Genomic DNA, 25,346 nt, shown 5'->3' with positions numbered 1-25,346 from the left:
AACAGTGCATTGTAAATGCTTTCATTGGCCTAAAGAAACCACTACTGCCAAAGAGACAGAGGGAACCTGACACCACAAATGTCGAATAGGACTGCATCCGAGTTCTTCATAGGAGCGCACCTAAGATGTTTACAGTATTCATGTATGTGTTGTTTTCTGTTGCTTTAAACATTTGCACAATCTGAACCAACTCCTAATACTGGTAGATGTCAAAGAATGCCTTACTTTCGGTAGTACTACTGAATTTACAACTGTAGGTCGACGGTAGCTGTGGATCTCATCTGTGAAATGAATGAGTGACTGTGTGTGCTTTCAGCTGTGTATGTCAAAGGAAGGAGGATTGTCATTCAATAGCATTTAAGGGTGCATGTTGGCACCACTATAAAGTCAGCTGTTCTCTGCAATGTGGTGCATCATATTGGAGCGATCAGCATTGTATGGTTTTACACATTAACCAGTAAACATGGGAGCCACGTCACCCACAACCCCGTCAGACATGATGTTTCACCGTTACACCCGTGCACTGCACCTCACGGTTACACGTTTCTGCTGCTTTCTCACTATCGGGATACATTCCCATCGTTTTGCATGGGCTAATGCCAGACTGCATGAATGATTTTTAACTTAAGATATGCTGATCATTTTGCTCTCACTTAATTTTGCCGGCTCTCTGTGAAAACAGGAGGTGCAAGAGAGATTAAATGAGATATTGAGCTTGTTAAAAAAACGTGAACTGTGTTTTTCATCCAATTGATATTTTTCGCGAAGGATGTATATGCTGTTGTTTCAGAAAACAATTGAAATTCTCTGGAAATTGTGCATTTCATATATATTGGAAAGTTTAATGCAATTTTTTGGATTCAGCATAATGTTACAGGTTTCATTTACATGCATAGCTGTTAAGTATAGAGGCAGCTGTTTGGATAGTGATATAGATTTATGATTTTTTTGAAGGAAATTCCAGTGTTTGCAAGGCGGCAAAAGAATACCATTAACATTTTGGTAAAATCAAATTACCACTGATAGTTACATTTTGAATTCTCAATATTCAACACATTTTTAAAGTTCTCAATTATGAGCACATCTGCAAAACAAAGTTGGAATGGAGTCTGTGCGTGGACCTAGAGATGTATAGAAAAATGGAAAACATGACTCCGTATACATTGCTTGCCTTGCAAGCACTGTTAATGAAGTAAAAACCAGTGAAGCCTGGGACACAGTCACTGACCAGCAAGAAACAAAAGAAAAGTGACTTCAGGACTCATCCTGTGTCCAAGTAATATTGGCAATATTGGCAAATCCATTGGATTTGAATTCGTGGGCCTGTTTGTGTCATTGTAAATATTTAATTTCATTACATCTTGCTTAATATCATCTGTCTTAGTAGACTGTCTGATTCCATGTTATATAAGCAGAAAATGTTCACATGCAACTGGTATTTTTTCCCTTTAAAAACCAAAATTACATGGTCATATTGCCAGTGATTTTGGCAATAACTGTTTTCTTTTTAAATTTTATTTAAACCTTTTTGCCGGACTTTTAATTTTGTTTAATTCATCATCTTCTTACCGAGGATCTACACTCCACTTCATTTTTAATTTTCCCAGTTATTTTCTCACTTTGGCTTCCAACAAAAACAGTACATTTTAAGATGGTTTTAAAACCGATTAATTGTAGACATGGTTGGTGATTCATTTGCTGTCACTTTCACACTTGTGTGTATGTGCAAATGACTGTTGATTTTTCTTTTAAAAATATATTTAGTGTGAATACAACAATGAATGTGGGTGGGGCATCTTAACGAGTACTTGATCAAGAAAAATAATCATGTAAATAATCAAATTGGTGTTGTTTATATATAATATAAACCGTATACATACTGTTCACAGTTGGCCTTTCTATGGAGTGGACGTGGTGGTTTGTCTAATGACTTCTTGTTGGCTTCTTTGTGTTCACAGTGGAAAAACGCAACACTCTGGTTTCATTACTGAAAAATGTAGCCCTGAAAAATTACATTAGCATGACTTGAGAATAGTTTATGTACTGAATTCTACTTTGTCAACAGTGGAGGGCTATTATTGTTTTCCTACATTTCAGTTTCTGCCTTGCTGTCTTTGTTCATCGTTGTTGGAGTGGTTGGTGAGATTCTTAGAAGGAATGCTTGTGGTCTGTGGTTTAATGGTTAACAGCTCATTACAATGGCATGCCACCTTACTGTAATCATTGTGTCAATCATATCTCCGATCCTTTAAATAGACTGTCAAGTCAAAGCTTAAACACAATGATTTCATTTCTTTGATGGTCTAAATTGTTTATGGCCCTGTCGTGATTCTCTAAAGCCTCAAAATATTTCCCCTTTCTCTTGTAAGACACTTCAAGTCCTCAAGTCTCTTTCTCACCATGGTAGTGGACAGTGATAAGACTATTATCATTATTTCACGATTTTCACGTGTGGACAAGTGGCTTGCCCTTTTTCTGGAATTCATTAGAAGTAATTCAACTGAGCACTTTGAAAATTGAAAGCATATTCTTGTTTCTCATTTGTAGGAATCCTTAAAGATAATTAAGCTGATTTGTCTTCATATTGGCACATCAGATATTGTTATCTCTACATGCTCATATTTCTGTATTGTGGTGTTTGTTGAGGTGAGTTGTCTTAAGATCATTCCTCCGTTCTGTTCTGTCAGCAGTCTGGAAGGCTGCTGTATTTTCACACCAAGCGCATGTATGCAGGTCTTTCAAAAGAAGAATTGGTTGCATTTTAGTGGAATAGTGTTTTCAATTCAAAGTTTTTTTATTTAGTGTCTTAATTTTTTTTTATTTAATTGAACTTCAAGGAATGAATTGTCACGACACAACAGCAATGGAGGTATTACTATCACTCTCAGTATGGAGTGAAGGACAATGGTAGACCACTGTATAGTATTTCACTTTTGGGGATTTTCAGTGCATGTGTACCCAATTATTTTGAATAATAATCAATAAAGAATGAAATTATGACATTTCCCTGCAGACTTGTCTAATAGTGAATTGCATAATGATGTTGAAGTGCTTCATGATCCATAATAGTCCTCTGTGGCACTTATCCAGTTTATTGCTAGTGGTGTTATATTGTTGAGTTACACATTACATTTACTGTCAGCACAATTTTTTATTAGTTTTTATATTTTAGAACCAAAGTACTGCTCTAGTTCACTTCAGTTTAGTTTTGAAAACTTTATATAGAGATATAGACAAAGAGGTGTGTGTGTATATATGTGTGTGTGTGTATATATATATATATATATGTATGTATATGTGTGTATGTGTATATATATATATATATGTATGTGTGTGTGTGTATGTATATATATATATATATATATATATATACACATATATATATGTGTGTGTATATATATATGCATGTATGATTATTGAAGTAAATAGATCATTGAAGTATTTTTTACAAGAAAATGTAAAAAAACGATTTCTACTTCAAAATTACATGTTTTATATTTGTTTATTTGTGAAATTTACAAGCAAGTGAAAATTGTTTTGCTGCCACATTTTCGTAGATACATGCATAGATAGACACTATACAAATACACACACACACACACACACACACACACACACACACACACATATATATATATATATATATATATATATATATATATATATAGTCTCTGTCATTCAAAAAACATTTGAATGTTGACCCATTACACTTTCTCCGCAATAACATGACCATTGTTCTCTGTATATATGACTTTCTGTGACATTCACATGATTATGCAGTTAAACATTAATTAGCTTTGTTTTCTAGTATAACTTCTCAAGCTTTCATGGGTTGTTTCTCTTCTGGCCCACCATGGCTGATTTTGGGGAGATTTTAGAAACTGTAGGCGACTTTGGGCTTTTCCAAAAGTTTCTCTTGTTTGCTTTGTGCTTTCCAAATCTCATTCTGCCTTTTCAGTTATCCAGCCTTGTCTTCAACCACGCAGACACAAACCACCATTGCAACGCTGACTGGATCCTTCAGGTGGGTTCCAATCTGACGAAGGAAGAGCAGCTCAACCTGACTCTGCCCAGGCTCTCGGATGGCTCTTTCAGTCCCTGTCAGATGTATGTGCCCGTGGATTGGGATCTGTCTGCTATCCAGGAATACGGCCTAAACGAAACCACCACTTGCACTAATGGATGGGTGCATAATGATACTATTTATGAGGCAACCATTGTCACCGATGTAAGTACTACCACTGGTGTGTTTCAAATAAACATGTTGAAGAGGTAACTTGGGTTTAGTTACCCACAATTTGGAAAACATTTGACTTGTGGACACAATAATGTAATTTAACTACCATGTGTTTAAATGACCTCACTTTGAGCTGATTTAGGCAACAATATGCTGTTTACATCAAGAAAGCCTTCATAAATGCCTGACGTTTTTGTGATGTTTTGCAGTTCGATCTTGTATGTGACAATGCAAATTTGTTTCGGGGAGCACAGACAATATTCTTCGCTGGAGTACTAGTTGGAGCTGTACTTTTTGGGCCCTTTTCAGAATCGTAAGTGTTAAAAAATCGCTGATTAAATACAGAATAGATCAAATTAAGGTGTCCTTGTCACAGTCTAGTTACACAAAAAGTACTGAGTAATATTAATATTATAATAAGATTTGGGTTAAGGTTAGTTGTTTGTAGTTATGCATAAGTTACTGTTATCATTATAGTTAGTACTATGTAATGCTTAACAAGGGCACTGTAAAACAAAGTGTTACTTAGATTTGTCTTTATTCCCCCACACATCAAGCTTCATGTCATGTATGTGTAGAAAGTATTCACCTAGTGTATATATATATATATATATATATATATATATATATAAATTATATTATAATAGACACTTACATAGAAATGTACTCCATCCGATGTCTGTGACATGAAAAATAAAGTCACATCATATATTCAGCATATAGAAAAGATTTCATTTCATGCATGATGTCAAGTCAAGTTTATTTGTACAGCGCTTTTCATGATACAAATCATTGCAAAGCAACTTTACAGCAAATATGTTGATGTCATCAATAGTCCTCTCTAGTAAATTATATATTTTTTCTTCTCTCTCTCTCTCTCTCTCTCTCTTTTTGTTTAAATGAACTCAAGGTTTGGTCGCAAGCGAGCTACACAGATACCTATGGTGCTCATGCTAATATTCACAGTCGTGACTGGTCTCGCTCCAAACTTTTATGTGTACCTCGCATCACAGTTCATTGTTGGTATTGCTCTTGGAGGATTTCGGATCAACAGCATTATCCTTGGTATGAGACAATATTTAGCATCATCACTAGCTATCAGCAGATTGAATATTCAATGTAAAATATCAGATAGCTGATCAACTTACTAGAAACTGCATAGAATATTTTTACTTTCATTTTGCATCATCAACAAATCAGTTGAAAGGTCTTGTGTAAGTCTATATGGGCTATATATTATGTGACTGTGAAACACAGAATAGCTGTGTTTAATCATTATAATTCCTATAATGTGTGTTTATCACAATGTTTTCATCCTCACTGTAGCCACCGAGTGGATTGGAGTCGCTCAGAGATCCTATGCAGCCTGTCTGAGTCAAGTCCTGGCCGCTTTGGGCCAGGTCATGTTTCTTGCCGTTGTTTATTATGTCAGGGACTGGAGACTGGACCAGTTTATAATGGCTGGCCCACTTGCATTTGTGGTGACCTACATATGGTATGTGTGTTCTTGAGTGCAGTTCAGTAATTTTGCATTTGTTTTGAAGGATTTGTAAGTGAATTAAATCATTTGATATACACACCATTATAGGTTTATTCCAGAGTCTGCCAGATGGCTTCTTGTTCGTGGAAGAACTACAGATGCTAAAGAACTCATTCAGAAGGCAGCGGCGATCAACAAACGTACAGTTCCAGACTCATTAGTGGAGAAGGTGGAGATATATTTCGCTAACTTACACATCCAGCCAATGGACAGGCCCATTTTTCTTAAATAACACAATATGGATAACATCTTTTGTTAGGTCCTAAATGAAAATCCTGTTGAAAGGGGAGGTATAAAAATCCTTTTTGCTTCCCGTGTGCTCAGGAAATATTTCTTAAGCATTACTTTCGCATGGTGAGTTGATTCACAGAGAAACGTTTGTTTTCAAACTTTTTTCCCTGAACTTTTCAGGGTTCAGTTCGTATCAAAACTTGAATGCCCCTCAATATTGTTTATATTCAGGTGTGCGCTAAACCTAGCGTACTACAGCCTCTCTCTGAATGTGGGGAAGTTTGGCCTTGATATTTTTCTCAATCAACTCATATTCGGCCTCTCTGAGATTCCTGTCCACTTCCTCTGCATGTGGTCTTTGGAAACGGTTGGAAGGAAGGTGTCTCTGATGGCTGCCCTCATAGTAGGAGGGTCCCTCTGTCTCCTGACACTTGCGGTTCCACAAAGTAAAACCTTTTCCTTCATGTAACACACTGTAACATACAAAGAATCAGCACTTAACCATGTGATGCTCTTCTTAAGGTAATTCCATCGCCGTCGCTGCTCTTGCCACTTGTGGAAGATTTCTCATGAATGGCGCAGGCAGTATTTGCAACGTTTATATTCAAGAACTCTTCCCCACCTCCATTCGGTAAGAATGACCATGTTGTTTTCTGTAGTTATGAATAAGACTGTTGTTTTTAATGCAGTTATGTAATAATCCACTTGTTGATTTCCAGTCAGACAGCCATGGGCCTGGGCGCCTCTGCAGCACGAGTAGCAAGTATGTTGGCTCCTGTGGTGAACATGCTGGAGGTCTACCATTTCACTATTCCCACTCTGGTGTTAGGCAGCCTGGCACTAGCAAGTGGGATAACGGCCTTCCTGCTTCCTGAGACCAGACACACTGAGCTGCCTGGTTCAACAGAGGAGGCAGAGGGCAAGAGGTACATGTACTATTATATTGAAAAAGTTTTCAAAACTGGTAAAAATACTTATATTTAGTGAAATTCTGCTGATGGAAATGATTTTTGCTGTGTCGACATGTTTTAAATTCAGTTGCATGACTCTGTAATACTTAAGTTACACATTAAGCCTCTTAAGTATTATACATTTTTACATTTTATATTTTGTCAAGAGAAACGAACACACTATCCCTCTATTTCTCAAAAGGCAACTAAAAATGGCTTACTCTGCACCTGGAGATTGTGAAGACATCATAGCAACCAAGTTATAACCTTCTTTGTGGCTAGTGTTATTATTCTGTTTAACGGTTTACATTGTAGTGATATGTAGAAATAACAATCAGATTTAATTTCTGCAGTTTAGCAAAAAGATTTGCAGATTTAGTGTTCTATATGTAAAATAATATGCAATAAACCTCATTTGAATTATTATTTTATTTATGACCCAATTATTTTATTTTTTTGGATGAACATGGTCATTACATTGGTTCATGATCAACATTAACATGAAAATTATTTACTTTTCTTGCATATATTTTTGTGGATTATATGAAGACTACATGGATTATTGAAGTAAACTTTGCTAAATAAATCTATTTATTCTTCCCCTATGTCACAGAACTATTAGTCATAGCAGACATACAAATATTACTGATTAATACGAAGTACAAAAAGTTAGCCTGATTTAACTGAACAACCTCTGTAGAATCACAATGAATTGTCAAATACTAACATTTTTTATAAGTAACACTACATTAGATATTGACACTTGTATTAATATACATTGATTAATTATTCAGATCTAAAAAAGTAACACATTATGTAAGAATACTTTAGCTTAAATATACATTAATCAATCAAATGTCAGTAATAAAATCTGTGAATTGTACAGAATAGTACAGCAAAGGCAAATCAATATACCTGCTTATTTAAATGTACGATTTGAATCTTTTTTTGTGTGTGTAATGAACAATAGCACCGACACTACCCCAAAAAGTCAGACATCCAGTCATTTTCAGGCTTTTGCTGCAGCACAGCACTTGTGTCAGGGTTTGTTGGATTTAGTATGGAGAGGGTATCCTGTGCTGGTTCTGGAGACATGGCAGGAACGGATGAAAATATGTCATCTGGAAATAAGTTGCTCACTTTCGTCTCCGCAGCATCACCGTGACTCTCTAACCCAGTGAAATCGTCAAATGGGTTTACAGTTCTTTGCGTTGTTTCTACACTGAATGTATTTGTGTCTGTGCTGTCCATAACACTTGCAAAGATGTCAATTGAGAAAGGATCAGCACTCATGTGACTGAATGCAGCTGTAGATGGATCTTTCTCAGAGCTGAAGAAATCAAAAGCTTCCATTTGAGATGACTCAATTAGCTCTTGGCCAGAAAGGTTTTGATCAGGCACATTAGAGGTTGATTGATTGCCTTTACTATTGAAAAGATTATTAACCTCACTTTGAATGAGATTTTCCTTTTCAAGGTCAGAGCTTTTCTGTTCGAACACATCTGAAGTAACCGATAGTGTTGATGGGTCACCTTCAGAACTTGTAAAGTCAAAAACTCCATTTGGTGCCAGTTGACCATCTATTATTCCCTTAAAAGTGTTTTGACTTTGAGTCTCACTGTTTGTCATAATATCAAAGAAACTATTAGTGGACGATTGATCAAAGCCAGTGAGCATATTGTCGCCTCCAAAGATATCCATTGTTTGGACTGGTGCATTGTTCATTCCAAAGGGATCATCGGTCATTTCTGAGGAAACAACCGCTTCATTTTTATTGACTTGAGTTAAGGTGTTTCCAAAACCATATGAGTTTGCCTCAATATTTGACTCTGACAAACCAAAAATATCAAGAGCCTTTAGATTAAAATTCACAGAAGGATTTGATGTCATATCTCCACTTTCTTCCTGAGCTTCTTCTCCAAATGTGTCTTCTTGAATAATGGAGCTCCCTATATCTACTGACGGAGTTTCCAAATCCATAATGTCTGTCAATGTGTCACTGTGTGTATAATCAAGTGTATCTGAACCTGAAAAAGCCATGGCATCTGTGTTGGGGCCTGCAACTTGAGATGTAAATGCATCAGATGAATCAAGAAAACAAGTGGTATCTTCATTCTGAGGCAAAGAGGAGTTGAGGCTCTCCTCAAGACCGGAAGGTTTTGAAGAGTCTAGAGAGGTCAGATCTACATTAATGTGTTCTTGTGAAGGACTAAAAGCCTCATTCATATCAATCTCCTCAAAACCAACAGAAGCGGGCTTGTGTTGTTCAATTGACTCAAGGTTTATTGATGGCACAGTCTCATCAGCAGAGCTTCCATTATGCAATAGGATGGGATTTTCAAGGCCCTCAATTAGATTTGGTTCTTCTGCAGCATCACTTAGTTGGGTTCGTGTTGGTTTTATGGGCTCTTGATGTGTGTTTTGACAGGTGGGCTCAGTCGAAGGTGGAGATACAGAAACATTTTCTTGTATCAATGCAGTGTCATCTACTGTCACCCCGGTTTTCTCTGGCTCCTCACATGTATTTCCAGGTTTGATTTCTGGTGTTTTCTTTATTTCTAAATCTATTTCAGAGGATGAAAAGAGTCTGCCCAGTAAATTTCTAGGTTTGATATCGGATCTTTCGCTTTCCATTTTTGTCTCACTTTTGTTCTCTTTCCTACTTGGACCAGATGTGAAGAGTTTGGAAAGAGGGCTTTTACCTTTAGACCAAGACCCTTTATTCCCTTTATCCATGGCCTTTTTGTCAGCAACCTTTTTGTTGCTTTTATCATCAGATTTTGGAGGCATATCCAGCATGTCAGGGACTTTAGATTCAACCGTAGTAATATCTGTGGGTTCTTGATTTTTGGAGGTTACAGCCTTGGCATTACTTTCAATAACCACCTCTTTCTTCTCTATCTCATCAACCTGCTCCAAATCACATGATTCACTACCTGGTTTAAATGTTTCTTTACCACATGCTGGGATGTCATTTATCTGCAGTTCATCAAGATTCAGGATTGTTTCCATCTCGCTCATATTTGCCTCATTTGCTTTTGTTTTTTCACTTTCCTGTTTTCCTACAGTCGTAAGGAAAGGATCCTGCATTTGTCCATCTAAAGCTCTGGGATGTCCAACAGAATCATTACTGTATGGATGGTGCATTTTGTCTATTAAACCTTCCACAGGTGGTTCCTCTATTTCTATTCCTGATTCAAAAGTTGCCATATCTGCTGTCATTACACTACCATTGACAGCTGCAGGTTCAACAAAAGCATCAGTAGAGCTTTCAACTTCTTCCCTGATGATATCTGTGTTATTTTCCTCGTCTATATTTAAATCTGAAACAAACCGGACAGACTTTTTTATTTTCGTTGGGCTATCAGATTTCCCATCTTCAGCCAAATTGTGTTCTCTCACAGAATCTGGTCTTGAAGTAACAGAATTCAAGTATTTGCTTGTCACTTTCCCACCTGTTGAAATTTTGCTTTGTGTTCCAGCTCTATCTGCAGTCTTCTGTAATGTTTTTGAACCTCTTGGATGAGGTGTATAAACATCCTCTGAATGTGGTGCACTTTTTATTGCAAAGGGAGAGGCGTATGTGTTTGTCTTCTCATAAGCCTGAGGTGACAGCTGAACTGATTTGTCCATTTCATCCAGCCCAGAATGAAACCTTTTCTTTTCAAGAGCATTTCTGGAGCTTCGTGCAGCAGAACGCTTTTGATTTGACCAGTCTGTTGTACTTCTTGAGGCTGAGGAAGTATTTAGTGATACAGGGCTATGTCGGGTCCCCTTGTTTTCTGGTGGCCAGCTTATTTTAAGCTTGTTCGTGTTGTCGGGACATTTGAATTGATCATCTTTGTGTCTTTGCTGTCGAGATGATGGTCCTCTAGGGTCATCTACAGTTGCATCAACACATGTAGGCTCTGTTTTACATGCTGAGCTGAATTTGTTAGTAGGTTTAGGTTCCTCTGTTTTAACAAGCCAACGGTCTTTGTGTTGTCTGTGGCCAAAACCCTCATCATAGTTGCCCTTTTTCTTAAATAACTGATGGTAATGTGATGGGCAGTAGAACTCTCCATAAAGAGCAGAGTAATTGTAAATGCTGTAATGAATAATAGTACACCAGTGAAGATTCAAAGTTAAAGCATATGCTGTAAAATAGAAATTTTCCCAGGGAATCAAGTGTTATCGTATTTGATTTGTGATTAGATGAAATCAATTAAATATGCAATATGAATTTAATTATATAGATTGTATTTGATTTGATATTTGACTAGCACATTTTCACATGTATTGTCATTATGAATCACAGATTTGATCAAATGTTCCAGGATTACACTAAAAACTATTTTATAACTGATTTGCCTTCTAATGTGTAGGAAAATGATTTTGGAATTTCAAAATGGACAATTGGGATATCCCTCTCTCACCTTAGCTTTTTATTACAGTGTTTGCAGCAGAAACAGTTACTATGTAGGATTAGTTTATCTGCCACCGTTTTCTCCACTGGATAAACTGGCATCAGGCACGCAGAGCACATCTCTTTAGCAGGTGACAGGAACTATGACAACAATATAGACATACATGGAATATGAGTTTATGCATGATGTTCACAGCATGAAGAACCTCCTATGGAAAAAAAGTCAAAATTGTTATAGCATGGTGTTTTATAGAAATAATAATAATTTTAAATTGATAACAAATACTGCTTTGTAAGTATTTTATTTGAGATAATTTTAACATACAGCATTTGAAACAAGTATTTAAGAGTAACACATTTATTAACACTTAATGCAACAGTACAAAAAAACCTTGCTCTTAAAGCATTACAATAAAACTCTTTATTGTACACACATATAAAATGAGGACCAATAAAACTAATATATAAGTATTTTAAATAGAAATATAGAACTAACAATCACCAAAAAAATGCTACAAAACAAAATGGGCAGACAGGTTAATGTTTTTCTGTGTTGGGATGACTGAAAGTAACAAACACTTTTCTGTCTTTGCTTTTAGACAAAGAATTTGAGGAGAAGGTCTGGCCAGACCGTTGTGAAACAGGTGAAGCCATTTCTTCATATCTCCCTGGATTTGTAATTATATCATATGAGGCAGATAATTCCTTCTCGGGCTGCCTGGTAACAAATGTAGATCTTTTGGAAGAGAAGTAAGTATTCCCAAAGCAGTCTATCTCTTCGTATTTCTCACTGACAGTTTTAGTGCCAATGATTCCACTTGCAACCTCAGGAATGCGCTGTACTTCAAGAACGCTGACTTTCCTTCTAGAACTTGGAGGGCTACAAACATGGCTGGCTGAGCTTTTCTCAGGGGAGGATTGTCTGAAGGTGCTACTTGCATTAGGTTGATCAGCTGCTTTTGGGTTATCTGAGTGAGGCTGTAGGGATGTGGGTGACTCCACAGGTTTTCTCGCAGCAGAATGAATGGAAATGAATGCAGGCGAGCAGGGGACGTTTGAGCATGGTTTCCCCATTTGAACTTGATGTACATGTGGTACCTCTTTGGGCAGACACCTGTTATCAGTACTCTGTACCTGTTTCGATTGCACAGGTTTTGCTTTGCTGGATACAATGCTAATTTTCCTAATGTTTTTAGTATTTGGCGAGACATTGTCAGCATTTAAAGATTCACTAAACAGGCCTGACAACCCAGCAATGTCTGCCTCGGACTTTAAATTTGAAACAGAGTACAGAGCTTTTTTTATCGCCGCCTCTATTTCCAGGAGTTTAGCTAATGTCTGTTCTTTTAAATTGATGATGTCCATGCTTGCTTTCTCTAGGTCCTCAAATGCAGACTCAACAGAGGACATGCTCTCTACATCATCTCTTAAGCCATCTGTCTCTGTGCCAGCTCTTGGACAATGTCTGCGTTTCATATTTTTTATTGGCTTGCTAATCCAAGCAGGCACATTCTCAAACAAAGTCTTTAGAGATTTGACATCCACCTCACAAGTTTCCCCCTCTATTTCTTGAACTTTTGACAAAATGATCTTCAGCTCTTCTCGTCTCATAAGGTTTTCGAAGATCTCCATGGATGCTTTTACGTTGCCCCTCATGATCTCGTCTTTGTGGATGGAGAGTCTCTGGCGGCGCTCATCTTCTGTCTCTCTCCTAGCTTTCTTTTCTCTCAAAACAACTTTGTTTTGAGATGGAACTTCACATATTTCAGGTGTTGAAGGGGTGTCTCTGCTGGTGGAGTGTAACTCAACTTTATTTGTGTTCTCTTTGGAAGTTTTAGCCTGTTCCTGGATGGTTTCTTTTTGCACAACTTTAATTTTCTTTGGGAAAATTGAGGTTGTGTCCTTAGTTGTTTTCTTTTCTCCAAAATTCTGAAGTGCAACCTTAAAACATTTGTTTAATTCGTCATTATCGTTTGAATAACTCTGCATACACATCCTGATCTCCTCTGCAGCATTTATCCTCTGAATAACATTTTTCTCCATTCCTATTCTATTACAAGCAAAGGATCCATCATCAAGAGGGTTTGTTTTACTGACTGATGGAGTGTCTGTATGTTGCATGTGGAAATTTTGAACCCATTTCTCAGTGTACTGCACCTTTTGAAAATCCGTAGGATTGGTGAAGTTTGTCCTTTGAACTGGTTCATGAATGTTGCATGGTTTTTCTTTAATTTGGTTTAAAGTCTCCACTGTTTCATTTTTATGCAAAGAAGTTTTGCTGGGAGCAACTTTGGATGGGATTGCTGGAGTCTGTTGCTTATTAATAAGATGCTCAGGTGAGCTTGGACAAATATGTGGGGTTTCTGCAATATGATTGGAGCTGGTGGTGATGTGTAATGGCTTTGGTGGAATAACTGGCTTCTGATCTTTAACCTGATTACCAGTTTTTGGAGGGATGGGTGGTAGATGTTTGCCTTGTCCTGCAAAAGAATTCGAGAGCTTTGAACAGTCCATTTTGGAGCTAACAGATTCTGAATTCAGTGCCGAGATGGTCAGATGCTCACTTCCGGTCACTGAAACCGAAGAAGACAATTTAGTGTCAGATGAAGGCAAATTAAAAAAACTCTGCTTGCATTCTACAGTCTCTGAGTCATCTGTCATTCTGCTTGGTGTGCAAGACTGTCCAGATTGTCTAAATAACATTGCTGCCTTGAAATCTCCTTTAGAAATATTAATCCTAGACTTCTCAAGAGACTGGAGTGTCTCTTGCATATTACCTCTAACAACTTCCTCCCTGACTACACTTCTCTGCTCTATTGCAGCACTTCGTAATGACTGGATTGCAGCCTTCACGTCACCTTTAACAATATCTGTCTCTAACTCTAAAACCTGAGCACTGTTATCTATCGCTCTTGAGTCATTTTCTGTACTAACATGTATTATATTTTCTGTCTCTCCCACTTCATTCTGACAACAAACTCTTTCGTTGGATCCCTGATCCTTTTCTATGTCACTAACCTTTCGAAATGTTGTAGTAATCCGCTGGTTACTGAAGGAGGATGTTGTAGACTGCTCCACTGTTGTGTTGCTTTGGCACTGAGATGATTCATTTAGATTATATAGCTTTCCAGGAGTGACAGATTCTCGTTCTACACTCATGCTTTGGTTCTTTGCCCTCTCCAGGGATCTTTTTGCAGCCTTAACATCCCCTGAAATGATTTCCTCCTTAATTAATTTCCTTTCGTTTTCTTCTGAGCACAGTTCTTCTGCCTCTATATTCAGATCGTAAATAGTGCCTGGTTTGATGACCTCACGCTCCACATGCATGCTTTGTTGTTTTGCCCGATCCAAGGATTCAAGGGTCGCCTTAATGTCTCCAGAAACAATTTCCTCCTTCTGGACCATGACTGGCTGCTTGACTGCTTCATCAAGTTGCTGCTTGGCCGACAAAATATCACCTCTGACGATCTCCTCCTTTGGCACGCAGTTTCCAACACCCAGGTCTGTGCAGACATCTGAGAAAACCTTTTTGACATTCTTCACATCACCTGGTACAACATCCAAGACTGTTCTTTCAGCTTGCTCCCTTTGTTGATTTAGGGTTCGCTTCGCTTCCTTGACATCACCTTGAATAATTTCAATTTGATCTCTACAAGAGGCTGACAGTTCCTCCTCAGAAAGTTCTTGCTGTAGACTCTTAAGGTCACCCTTTTCAATGCAGCTTCGATACAAATCAACTTTCCCCCTCTCATTTTGTTCCAGTCTGCAAGACTGTTTGGTCTGCTGGTTGTGGGCAGTGGCAAGGAGGTTGCCAATGGTGGATTTGACATCTCCTCGTGCAATGTCTTGCGACTCAGTCACGTTGCTTTGAGAGTGGAGGGAATACACTGTCATCTCTGGCTGCCCACCTTCGGATTCTTGCATCACCAAGCCTGTCTTGATTGTTTTTTGATGGACGAGCAAGTTCTCAATTATTTTAACTGCTTCGTGGGTCTTACACTCTGCCTCAGGGTTATCTGTGGATCCGAATGGGATTTCAAGCACTGTGCTGTGCATCTTGCCTTGTTCGTCCTCTTTAAGTAGAACAACTTTAGGTTTCAGGTTTGGTTTGAACAGTAACTGCAGCATTATGTTCCTGATGTTTCCTTCAACAACTTCCTCTTTTTGAACTTTAGGCCCCTCGTTTTTCACAATCTGATATTTTGCCATGTTTACATACTTATAATCATTTGCCTGGATGATGATTCCACTTGAATGAATGAATGAATAATGGCAAAGGCGGTAGAGTATGTCCGTCACACTCTCTACTGTGATTTTGTCCAGCGGCGTGGTCTCGAATAACCAGGTTGTGCTTTTGACGTCTGCCTTGGGAATTTCTTCCTTTGATGAAGCAAGCTCTTCAGTAGATTCATCGGTCTTTATTTTATCTAAGGCCTGTGATTCGAATAACCAAGTGCAGCGTTTTACATCTCCCTTTGTGTTATCCTCTCGATGTACAGTTGTCAAGGTGGTGTTCTCATCTGGCTCACCTTTTAGAGTATCAATAGGTTGATTCTCAAACAGCCAGGTTGAGGTACGTACATCACCTTGTTGAACATCTGTAACACTCACCATTCGCACAAACTTCTTTTGACCCGCTTGCTCAGTCTCAAAAAGTTGCTTGCTTTGTTGCACACTTTTCCCATTGCCTACATCTTCAACAACCCTCACCGAGGGCCCTTCTTGAGGTGTGAAGGAGTCAAGGGGCTGAGTCTCAAACTTCCAACGTGCTGATTTCACATCTCCCTTGCGCACGTCCTCTTGTGTAACTGCGCGGATGACGTAGATTTCTTTGCCTGCTTGGATGGTATCCAGTGGCTTGGTTTCGAACATCCACCTTGCACCCCTTACATCTCCTCTCATCACTTCTTCTTTCTTTACAGTGGTAACTTCATGAAACTGTCCATCCTTGTCTCTTATTGCATATAATGGCTGGGATTCAAAAAGCATAGTGCTGGACTTCACATTACCACTACTGCTTGTGGGCTTCTCAACACTCATTAACTGGTGCTCAAGCAGTTTGTCTTTATCCTGGATTTTGTCCAGAGAGAAAGTTTCGAAAATAAACTTCTTGCTTCCGACATCACCACCCTCAACATCACTGACAATGTGAGTTATTCTGTCCTCCTTCTCATTAATGTCGCTGATAGGCTGATTCTCGAACAGCCAAGTGAATTTGTGGACCGATCCTGACTGAATTTCGTTTTTCTGCTCCTCTTTTTTGACACATTCACTTCCTATTTCATGAAGTGACTTGGATTCAAAGATTTCCTTGACACATGAGACATCTCCAGACTGGATGTCCACCTGACTGACATATCTTACATTTTGGCCAAAATCTGTTTGCTTTGTTATTCTGTCCAAAGTTTCTGTTTCAAACAGGTGCTTAACCGTCTTCACATTCATATCACTTTTTATGTCTTCCTGCACACTACTGCATAATTTTAAACTGAAGTCCTTCTTGTCTTTATTGTTATCTAGTGGTTGTGTTTCAAAAAACCAAGTGTGTGACTTCACATCAGCTTTTGGCACTGGTTCTACATCCTGGTTCCTTTCTGATTTCTCATACAAAATGTCCATTGGTTGTGTCTCAAACAGCCATTTGCACATCTTCACGTTACCCTTTTGAAATTCTTCCTGCGTTACTGTTGAATCTGCTTCGTTCTTACTCTTCACATTGATGCAATCCAAAGGTTGTGTTTCAAACATCCATTTAGCTGTCCTCACGTCACCTGCCATGTCCTCTTGCCTTGTAATGCCCTTGATGAGCTCTACTTTTCCACTGCCTTCTTCAAATTGGTCTAAGGGTTTCGTCTCAAACATCCATTTGTAATTCTGTACATTCCCTTTGATGCATTCTTCTCTACTGACAGTCGTAACCTTGTGGAAATTTCCAGCACAGTCTTTAATTGCATACAGTGGCGTGATTTCAAACAGTGAACGGTTGCCTTTGACATCCCCAGCTGTAATATCGTGGATATGACTTTGTGCTTTCTCAGAGATGTTACTAAGAGGTAATGTTTCAAAAAGGTTCTTGAAAGTCTTCACATCTCCTTTCTCAACATCTTGAACTTTATTTCCACTGTCACTTGTTGTTTTACCAATACTGCATTTCTCAAACTGCAGCTTTTTGTCTTTAACTTCGCCTTTTTCGTCACTTGACACCACAACTTTCTTGAGCTGTCCCACCTCATAGCAGTCTTTCAGAGTGTCCATGGGCTGAGTTTCAAAAAGCCATAGTGTGGATCCTACATTTCCTCCAACAATTGCCGCCTCCTCTGAAATTTCACCCACAAACTCTCCTTTAAGAGATGACAGGGGTTGGTTTTCAAAAAGCTTTAGTTTGTTATGAACATCTGCTTCCCCAGTGATGTCCTCCCCTGTTCCTTTGAACTTTTGTTCTTCCACAGCACCTTCATGAATTGCATCAAGTGGCTGGGTCTCAAACATCCATTTTTTCTTATCAACACCACCTTTCTGGGCTTCCTCAAGTGAGATCCCTCTAATGATTTGCACACCAGCTCCTTTATTAATGTGGTCCAAGGGTTGAGTTTCAAAAAGCCAACGTGCTGTTTTAAATTCACTGCTTTGGATTTCCTCTCTACAGATTGATTTGATTTCATGGATTTTGCCACTGCTATCCCTAATTGCGCAACAGGGATCTGCTTGAAAGAGTTTGACTGTTTTCTTCACATCTCCTTTATTCTCCCGGAGTTCTGATTTGAGAGTTAAAAAGTGCTGGTCTTCAACAGAGCAGCAGCGGCCTAAAGCGTCCAGTGGTTTGGATTCAAACAGGAGACGTGTACCTCTCACATCTCCCTTCTGAACGGGTTCCTTCAGTACGACCTCCACGATTTCCTCATTCTCCATCTTTGACTTACTGATTGAACCTAGGGGCTGTGTCTCAAACAACCAGGTGGCCGTGCAAACATCTCCTTTGACTACACCTGGCCTCTCTCCTGCTGTTGTGTGTTGACTATCAAACACTGAATGCTCAAACAAAGAGGATTTGCTCCTCACATCCCCACCTTGAAGATTTTCCTCATTGAGAAGTTTTTTAGTTTCGTGTGGGTCTCCAATATTGTCAAGAGTCCAGTTTTCAAATATCCAGCGCATGGACTGGACTTCTCCCTGATATGCTGTGTCTGCTGCTTGGGGATTTATTGCATCTATCAGTTCATCATCTACATCATCAAGATTCATCTTTAATTCGGGATGAATGTGTTTAAAAAGACGCTTCAGTTCACTTTTTTGTCGTTGCTGGTAGAACTCTGAGAAGGTTTCTTTTGGTGGTGGTACGGGGAGGAAGTTCTGGCTTTGATCCTTTTGAAGTGATTCCAGAACCTGAGGTCTTGGTAGAGGAGGAAGAAAATCATCATCTCCACCGGAGGCATCTGTCACTTTTATCTGTTTGGCTTTTTCTGCCATCTTGGATGCAAAAAAGAAGGATGAAGTTTCAAGTTACTCTCCACAACACAATTAATTAAATTGTCATAATGGTAAACTCTTAATTAAAACACTGTTCAAATAAAAATGTTAGTATTATTAAGATTAAAAGCCATACTTTACCTTTTTTTCTGAGTTTAGCTGGAACAGCTGATTTAGTTCACTGCACACATATTCATGTGAGGTTTGACTTCATTTATGATGGTTTTCAGCCTTGTTAGTAGAAAATTCATGCTCCACAACAAATACTTTCATTTCCAAACATTTTTGAAAAAAAAAAAGCTTGAAAGAATAGGAACAAGAATATTTTCTGGAATATGATTCACTGCGACCACAACAAAACGGCAGCTATAATGCCAACTAAGTGCAGGAATATCATAAAATGTATTAGGCTACAAAGACTACAAACTCAAAAGATTTTCATGCTGTGCCTTTTAGATATGTGTGGCTTTTTACCTATTAAGAAGTCTACTTTCACTGTATCACAAATCCTGTCATTAACAAGGCTACATTTTTACAACATCACTGTTACCATGGCTTTGATTTTGATTTAATTATAATGGTAACATATACTTCCTGTGTGGAAATATTGTAATAAAGCATTGCTAAATGAGTTCTTGTTGCTTTTTTATATACTAAGACAGTCACAAGAAAGTCTGTGTAATTTTCATTATATTTGTTTCTAAATTAGTCATTAGTCACACAGCAGGCTTACCTATTGATCCTGACTTAAAAAAGTCAGCTAGAACTGTTGTTCATACCTTGCTTTGTTTTTTCTTCTTTCTGCTTGAGATCAAGTGCTCCTGGAACACACTGCCCTGAGAAAGAAGCATGTTTAATTATTCCTGCTCATTTTTCACAGAAAGCACTCAAGACTTCATTTGCATAAAGCTGTTTTTAAAGGGTTAGTTCACCCAAAAATGAAAATTAGCCCATAAATTACTTGCCCTCAATACATCCTAGGTCTATATGACTTTCTTCTTTCAGACGAATCCAGCGGGAGTTATTTTAAAAATTGTCTTTGATCTTTCAAGCTGTTTAATGCCACTCAGCGGGTGTTGCATGCATCAGTCCAAAAGAAGTGAAATAAAAAGCACCCATCCATAAAAAAAAGTGTCTCACACGGCTGAGCTGGGGGCTGGTAATGTTAAAAAGTAAATATATATATATAAATATATATATATATATACTATAAATAAATACATATATAGCAGATATTAAAAAGCAGAATTAAAAAGTAACATACATCTAGAAATATTAAATAAGGAGAATTAAACAAAAACTGAATGTAATGTATGTGTAGAAAAATTAAATAAGTAGAACGAAATAAAAACTTTACATAATGTACAGGTAGATAAAATTCAATCAAATAAAAACTTAATATACATCTAGAAAATTTAAGTCGAATTAAATCAAATCTTAACATAATATACATCTACACTGAAAAAAATATTTCATTCATTTGAAAACCAACGTGTGTTAACAGGAGCAAAGGAAGCAAAGTTTCCTTACTTTAGCAAAGGAAAACCAGTCTCCTCTTGGCTTATATCGAAATCCTCCGACATTCTTCTTTACAAATCCTCGTTTTGTACTTCTAAGTGACCGTTGTTTTATTTTGATCTCTCCCCTGCGCTTCCGCGTGCGTCACTTCTGAGCGGCGCATGCGCAAAGCCGACCTCATACGTAATCCACCCAGAACTGCTTCTGTTTACAACTGTTGCCGCAAGCTACATTAAAGTGATTATTACGTTTTGAATGTGGATATTTTTCTTACAAAAACGCATTGATTCGCTACAGGAGGCCTTTAATAGAACTTCTTTTGGACTGATGCATGCAACACCCGCTGAGTGGCATTAAACAGCTTGAAAGATCAAAGACCATTTTTAATATAACTCCGACTGGATTCGTCTGAAAGAAGAAAGTCATATACACCTAGGATGACTTGAGGGTGAGTAATTTATGGGCTAATTTAAATTTTTGTGTGAACTAACCCTTTAACAACACATCACTTTAGTGATTGAGGAAAATACTGGCCAACAAGAGACTTGTACTGTAAAATGAGCATGTACCAAACTTCACAGCATTGCATGCATGTGTGTGATTCAGTCTGAGCACTTGACCTCATAGATGCCTGTGTGTTGTGAGTAAAATGCAGTGAGCACTCACTTGCTGTTCGATGTATCCTGAGGAGTCTGCAGCTGCTAGCTTTGAGAGGTAAAGGGCAGATCTGTCTTTCACGCTCGGGATAGGAGAGGATGTGTATTTAGGTTTGTGGTCTTGATAGGAGGCAGATTCTCTGTCTGTCTTGAAATGTTTCTTATCTAATTTACAGAAAAAAAAATATTGTTACAAAACTACAATCAGAAATGATTTCTAAACTAAAAATAGTCACTCATATTGCATATGCAACTTCTTGGAGGTATCTAAATAATTAAATATCATTAATTATTATGACATGTTTTTCATTGTTTTATTTAACTTGTTTTTGGAATAAGAATTTATTGCTTTTGATAGTAGATGATGTTTGTTTTGGTATTACCTGGTGATTATTTGATCACAATTTAATTATTCATTAACTTGCATTATCTATTAAAGATTATTTTAAAATTTTGTATGTGCATAAAAAAAAGAAAAGCGCCTACATACAGCTGTTTATGAAGTCTTTATATGCAATGCAAATGTGACAGAAACGATCTGAAGCAGAAATAGTATCTGTGGCATGCTATCTAAGCAGATTGTCAATTTTGTGTTCATAAAATAAATGAAAATCAAACCCAAGGCTTTTAAAACATTTTTTGTGTTGTCTAATAATTCAGACGTAGGCTAGAAATAAGACAAGTGTGACCTGACCCAGTTCCTTGGCCACTTAGTGGTTCTGATAGTGGTGTATATATAGACTGAGGCTGGTGCTGGTATGCTTTTATCTGTGTGCTATTATTATACTTCAAGGACCTATGGAAACTATTTAGCTCCACACATACTATATGAATGTGTAATTGCAAAATATTTAGAATAGATAAATTTTTAAAATTACATTTGCTACAGTCAGTACAGTCAGATGTGCTATTACAATGTGATTATATTTCTTAGCATGACCTCTAACTAAACAAAAACAGTGGCCTTCATGCCATTGTAAAATGTCAAAAAGAACCAAGAGTCATGTCAGCCCAATCCTGACCCTTTTTTAAGGTTTCACATTATCAGAGGACAGAACACTCTGGGACAAAGCTTCCCTGATTCATGCTTCTGATCTTAGCCTTTTTTTTTACCATGGGAATTGTTCATTTTTGCTAGCATCACTGAAGCATTTTCAGATTTATTTACAATCCTGACCCTTTTTTAAGGTTTCACATTATCAGAGGACAGAACACTCTGGGACAAAGCTTCCCTGATTCATGCTTCTGATCTTAGCCTTTTTTTTTTACCATGGGAATTGTTCATTTTTGCTAGCATCACTGAAGCATTTTCAGATTTATTTATTATTATTATTTTTTTTTTTTGATCGGCATCCAAAAACAATACTGTATATCAAGTGAGCAAATTATCAGATGTTATAGATTCAGAATGATAAAATAGCTATTATAATGATAGAAATTGGTTATTTAGCTGACACCAGAAGTTTGTTACCAAACAATCAAAAAACTTGCTGAATTACAGTAGATCATTTATAATTCTTGATGATATGTGATGTAATTATGGTTTGGAGCAGCAGAAGAGCACATCAAATTATCGTAAAGCTGCTGTAAGCTTGATCAAAACAAAAGCTTTCCCTATGAGGCCAGGAGCACTAGAGGCAGCACAGGTCTGTCAGCTGTAACTAATGACTATATTCGAGCATACCTCTGTTTTTCACACTGTAAGCTCCCATGGGACAAAAGGACAGGGGCCATCACTGGCGCCACTCACGAGTCTGGGCTTAAAACGTTTGCATAGCTGGATGAGCACACAGAATAACAGGGGCACACAATACTGGGGTCTCGCTAGACGTTACTGTTTAGCAGAGAGAGATATCATCAAGCCTGAATATTGTGCTCTCTGATTTGTTAAAAATGCATTGTCAAATTATTAAAACAACAAATGTTACATTTTATGAAGCAGCAACAACACATTTAGCTAATGATTTAAATGAAAACACTGTGTGTAAAGTTTGTCAAATTTAATTTGATATTTGTGATAAAAATGCCAGCTTGCATTTCCATTAAGCCTAATCTGACATAAAGGGTGTAATAAAGGAATTATAATGTATGGTTATGGACAAGATCAAAAACCTCTGTTGAGTTAAGCACTGTCCATCTCTCCCTGCTTACTTTTTTCATTTAAAATCATTTAATTTAGAAGTCTACACATTTATTTGTGATACAATTTATTAGATGATGAAGTCAGCTCTCATTCACAGCTATTCAGAAGCAGGAATGGAGGGCACAGCTATTAGCATCCTAGAATGTGAGTGCTTTTGTGCTGCTGACAGCTGTCCAAATTATTGTGATATGCGCTTGGTATTTATTCTCTTCAGCTGCCTTCCTTAGTTTCCTGTGAGCACTCAAAGGTCTTGTTAAAACCACAACAACTCAAAACCATGACTTAAAATAGGGCAGTATTGACAAAGGCGTGTTTAGCTGACACTTCTGTCCGTCATGATATTAACCACAATATTCAACAACAAGATTTCAGGTGGTATTTACACTTCTGTTCAAAAGTTTGGGGTTGGTAGGATTTAAAAAAAAATAAATCAATACTTTTATTCAACAAGTATGCATTACATTAAACAAAAGTAAAGAGTCTTACATTGTTACGAAATAAAAGCTGTTCTTACAGACTTCCTATTCATCAAAGAAAAAAAAAGTTTTATGGTTTCCACGGAAATATGAACTGTTTTCAACATTGATGTTTCTTGAGCAAATCAGCATATTAGAATAATTTCTGAAGGATCATGTGACACTGAAGACTGGAGTAATGACTGCAGAAAATTCAGCTTTGTCATCACAGGAATAAATTACATTTTAAATTATATTGAGATAGAAAATAGTTATTTTAGATGGTAATCTTAACAATATTAATATTTTTACAGTATTTTTGGTCAAATAAATGGAGCCTTGGTCAGCAAAAGAGACTTAAAAAAAAAAAAAAAGAATCTTACCGACCCCAAACTTTTGAATGTTAATGTGTGTATATGTTTGTTACTTTAACATTCTGTTGTTAGAGCTCAGGTTAAATAAGTAACTGCCCTTATTTTTTTTACTCTGGGTTAATTATTATACATTTTAGATAATTGTCATTATATCATAAGGCATGCAGCTTGACATCAATGGATCATTTGAAATTTGCATTTAAAACGACAACATGACCATCATGTTATGGTATAATTAAGGAACAGTTCCCAAATCAAAATTTAAATGACAATATTATAATTTGTCATATTTAGTTTATATAATATATAAAATGCATTCATATTTTAATTGATACTATTCACAGGCTTCCTGTCCACACTGATTACTGTACTCACAGAGTGAAATGCTGGTTCCTGATAGCAGGTCTTACTGCCTTTAAAGCCTCAGTCTTGTATATTTCCGCAGGTGATGACTTGTGTGTCTCTGTGAGTGTTCGTCTGACTCTGATGCTGTGTGTAGCGATAGTCCTGTCTCACTCTGTCCCTCTCTAATGGGCGACAGCTGATTTTTATCACCGCTCACTGCGGAGCAGGGATGAGGCCAGCCTGCTATTTTAGAAGCAGCATGGGCGGTATTCCACATGCCTGAGTCAATCAGGGCTTCTGGAAGTGACTGGGGTACAGGGAACCCCTTTGAGCATAATTCCCGCAATTCCCACATTAGTCTAGATTTCCTTCCTAATGCCATCAGATGTTTGAAAGGTACTGAAAATTTAATTTCAGTGGCTTTTTGGCTGATTGCTCAGAAAGAGTCTCATGTAACATCTCTATTTTTAACTGTTTATGAATTAAAATCCTAAATCTGAACACTGCTAATAGGAACATCATGCCCAGTGACGTTTGATGGTGTCGACAGAGCTTGCTAATACATCTCAAAATAATAATAAGGCACTGACTAAAGCCATAAATGTACTTGTGAGTATTAATACTTATGAATTGTTGAAACAGAGCCTGTGGTAATCTGAGGCGATAATGACACTGTTCTGTTGAAGTTACATAATTAAGCTTTAATATAGTCTCTATGTGTTGTGGGGAATATTGTGGATAAGACTACATGCAGAACTTGCTGTCTATTTTGACACAAAATATTGTATAAAGTGGTCCTGAAAATTGTTTGGACACATAACTCAAACTTCATTTGTAAAAGAGTGACTGTATTAAGTCAGTTCGCACAGTTCATCACATTAATATGTCCATACATTTGACAATATATAAATATAGTTTTTAATAAACCTTTTTCTATTTTTGTAAAGTGCCTGTTGCTCATGTTATTATAATGAAATTATATGATTTTTAAAAAACGAAATGCTTAACTAAAAATCTATATTTAT

The 25,346-nt window shown here is 37.4% G+C and overlaps 3 protein-coding genes across 6 annotated transcripts; 1 reads left to right on the top strand and 2 right to left on the bottom strand.

The window, feature by feature from the left end:
- Positions 1-49: 49 nt before the first annotated feature.
- On the top strand, positions 50-7,286 carry LOC107585318 (solute carrier family 22 member 13-like). 2 transcript variants are annotated; one of them, XM_016272296.1, is made up of 6 exons: positions 50-142; positions 3,987-4,228; positions 5,148-5,302; positions 6,531-6,639; positions 6,728-6,934; positions 7,161-7,286. In XM_016272296.1, exons 2-6 carry the CDS (start codon positions 4,179-4,181, stop codon positions 7,222-7,224), a joined length of 585 nt encoding a protein of 194 aa, XP_016127782.1. In that variant the 5' UTR covers positions 50-142; positions 3,987-4,178; the 3' UTR covers positions 7,225-7,286. The 2 variants fall into 2 exon arrangements, with proteins under 2 accessions (XP_016127782.1, XP_016127791.1); XM_016272305.1 differs by lacking the exons at positions 50-142; positions 3,987-4,228; positions 5,148-5,302 and adding exons at positions 5,811-5,946; positions 6,037-6,454.
- A 549-nt stretch (positions 7,287-7,835) lies between these two features.
- LOC107585306 (uncharacterized) lies at positions 7,836-11,622 on the bottom strand. The gene is made up of 2 exons (XM_016272269.1): positions 11,374-11,622; positions 7,836-11,045 (listed from the first exon to the last, which is right to left on the bottom strand). The coding sequence occupies exons 1-2, from the start codon at positions 11,481-11,483 to the stop codon at positions 7,937-7,939; spliced, it is 3,219 nt and encodes a 1,072-aa protein (XP_016127755.1). The 5' UTR covers positions 11,484-11,622; the 3' UTR covers positions 7,836-7,936.
- A 24-nt stretch (positions 11,623-11,646) lies between these two features.
- xirp1 (xin actin binding repeat containing 1) lies at positions 11,647-24,527 on the bottom strand. 3 transcript variants are annotated; one of them, XM_016272258.1, is made up of 5 exons: positions 24,352-24,527; positions 21,015-21,169; positions 19,610-19,666; positions 14,382-18,830; positions 13,860-13,936 (listed from the first exon to the last, which is right to left on the bottom strand). In XM_016272258.1, the coding sequence occupies exons 4-5, from the start codon at positions 18,828-18,830 to the stop codon at positions 13,934-13,936; spliced, it is 4,452 nt and encodes a 1,483-aa protein (XP_016127744.1). In that variant the 5' UTR covers positions 19,610-19,666; positions 21,015-21,169; positions 24,352-24,527; the 3' UTR covers positions 13,860-13,933. The 3 variants fall into 3 exon arrangements, with proteins under 3 accessions (XP_016127728.1, XP_016127736.1, XP_016127744.1); XM_016272242.1 differs by having other exon boundaries at positions 11,647-18,830; XM_016272250.1 differs by lacking the exons at positions 19,610-19,666; positions 21,015-21,169; positions 24,352-24,527 and adding an exon at positions 18,972-19,369 and having other exon boundaries at positions 11,647-18,830.
- Between the last annotated feature and the right edge of the window lie 819 nt (positions 24,528-25,346).

This window comes from Sinocyclocheilus grahami, unplaced genomic scaffold (genome assembly GCF_001515645.1).
Source record: "Sinocyclocheilus grahami isolate Dianchi unplaced genomic scaffold, SAMN03320097.WGS_v1.1 scaffold5.1, whole genome shotgun sequence".
In the NCBI taxonomy this organism is placed as follows: Eukaryota; Metazoa; Chordata; class Actinopteri; order Cypriniformes; family Cyprinidae; genus Sinocyclocheilus; species Sinocyclocheilus grahami.
Note: the sequence above shows the minus strand (reverse complement) of the source record. Positions and strands in the feature narration are given on the sequence as shown.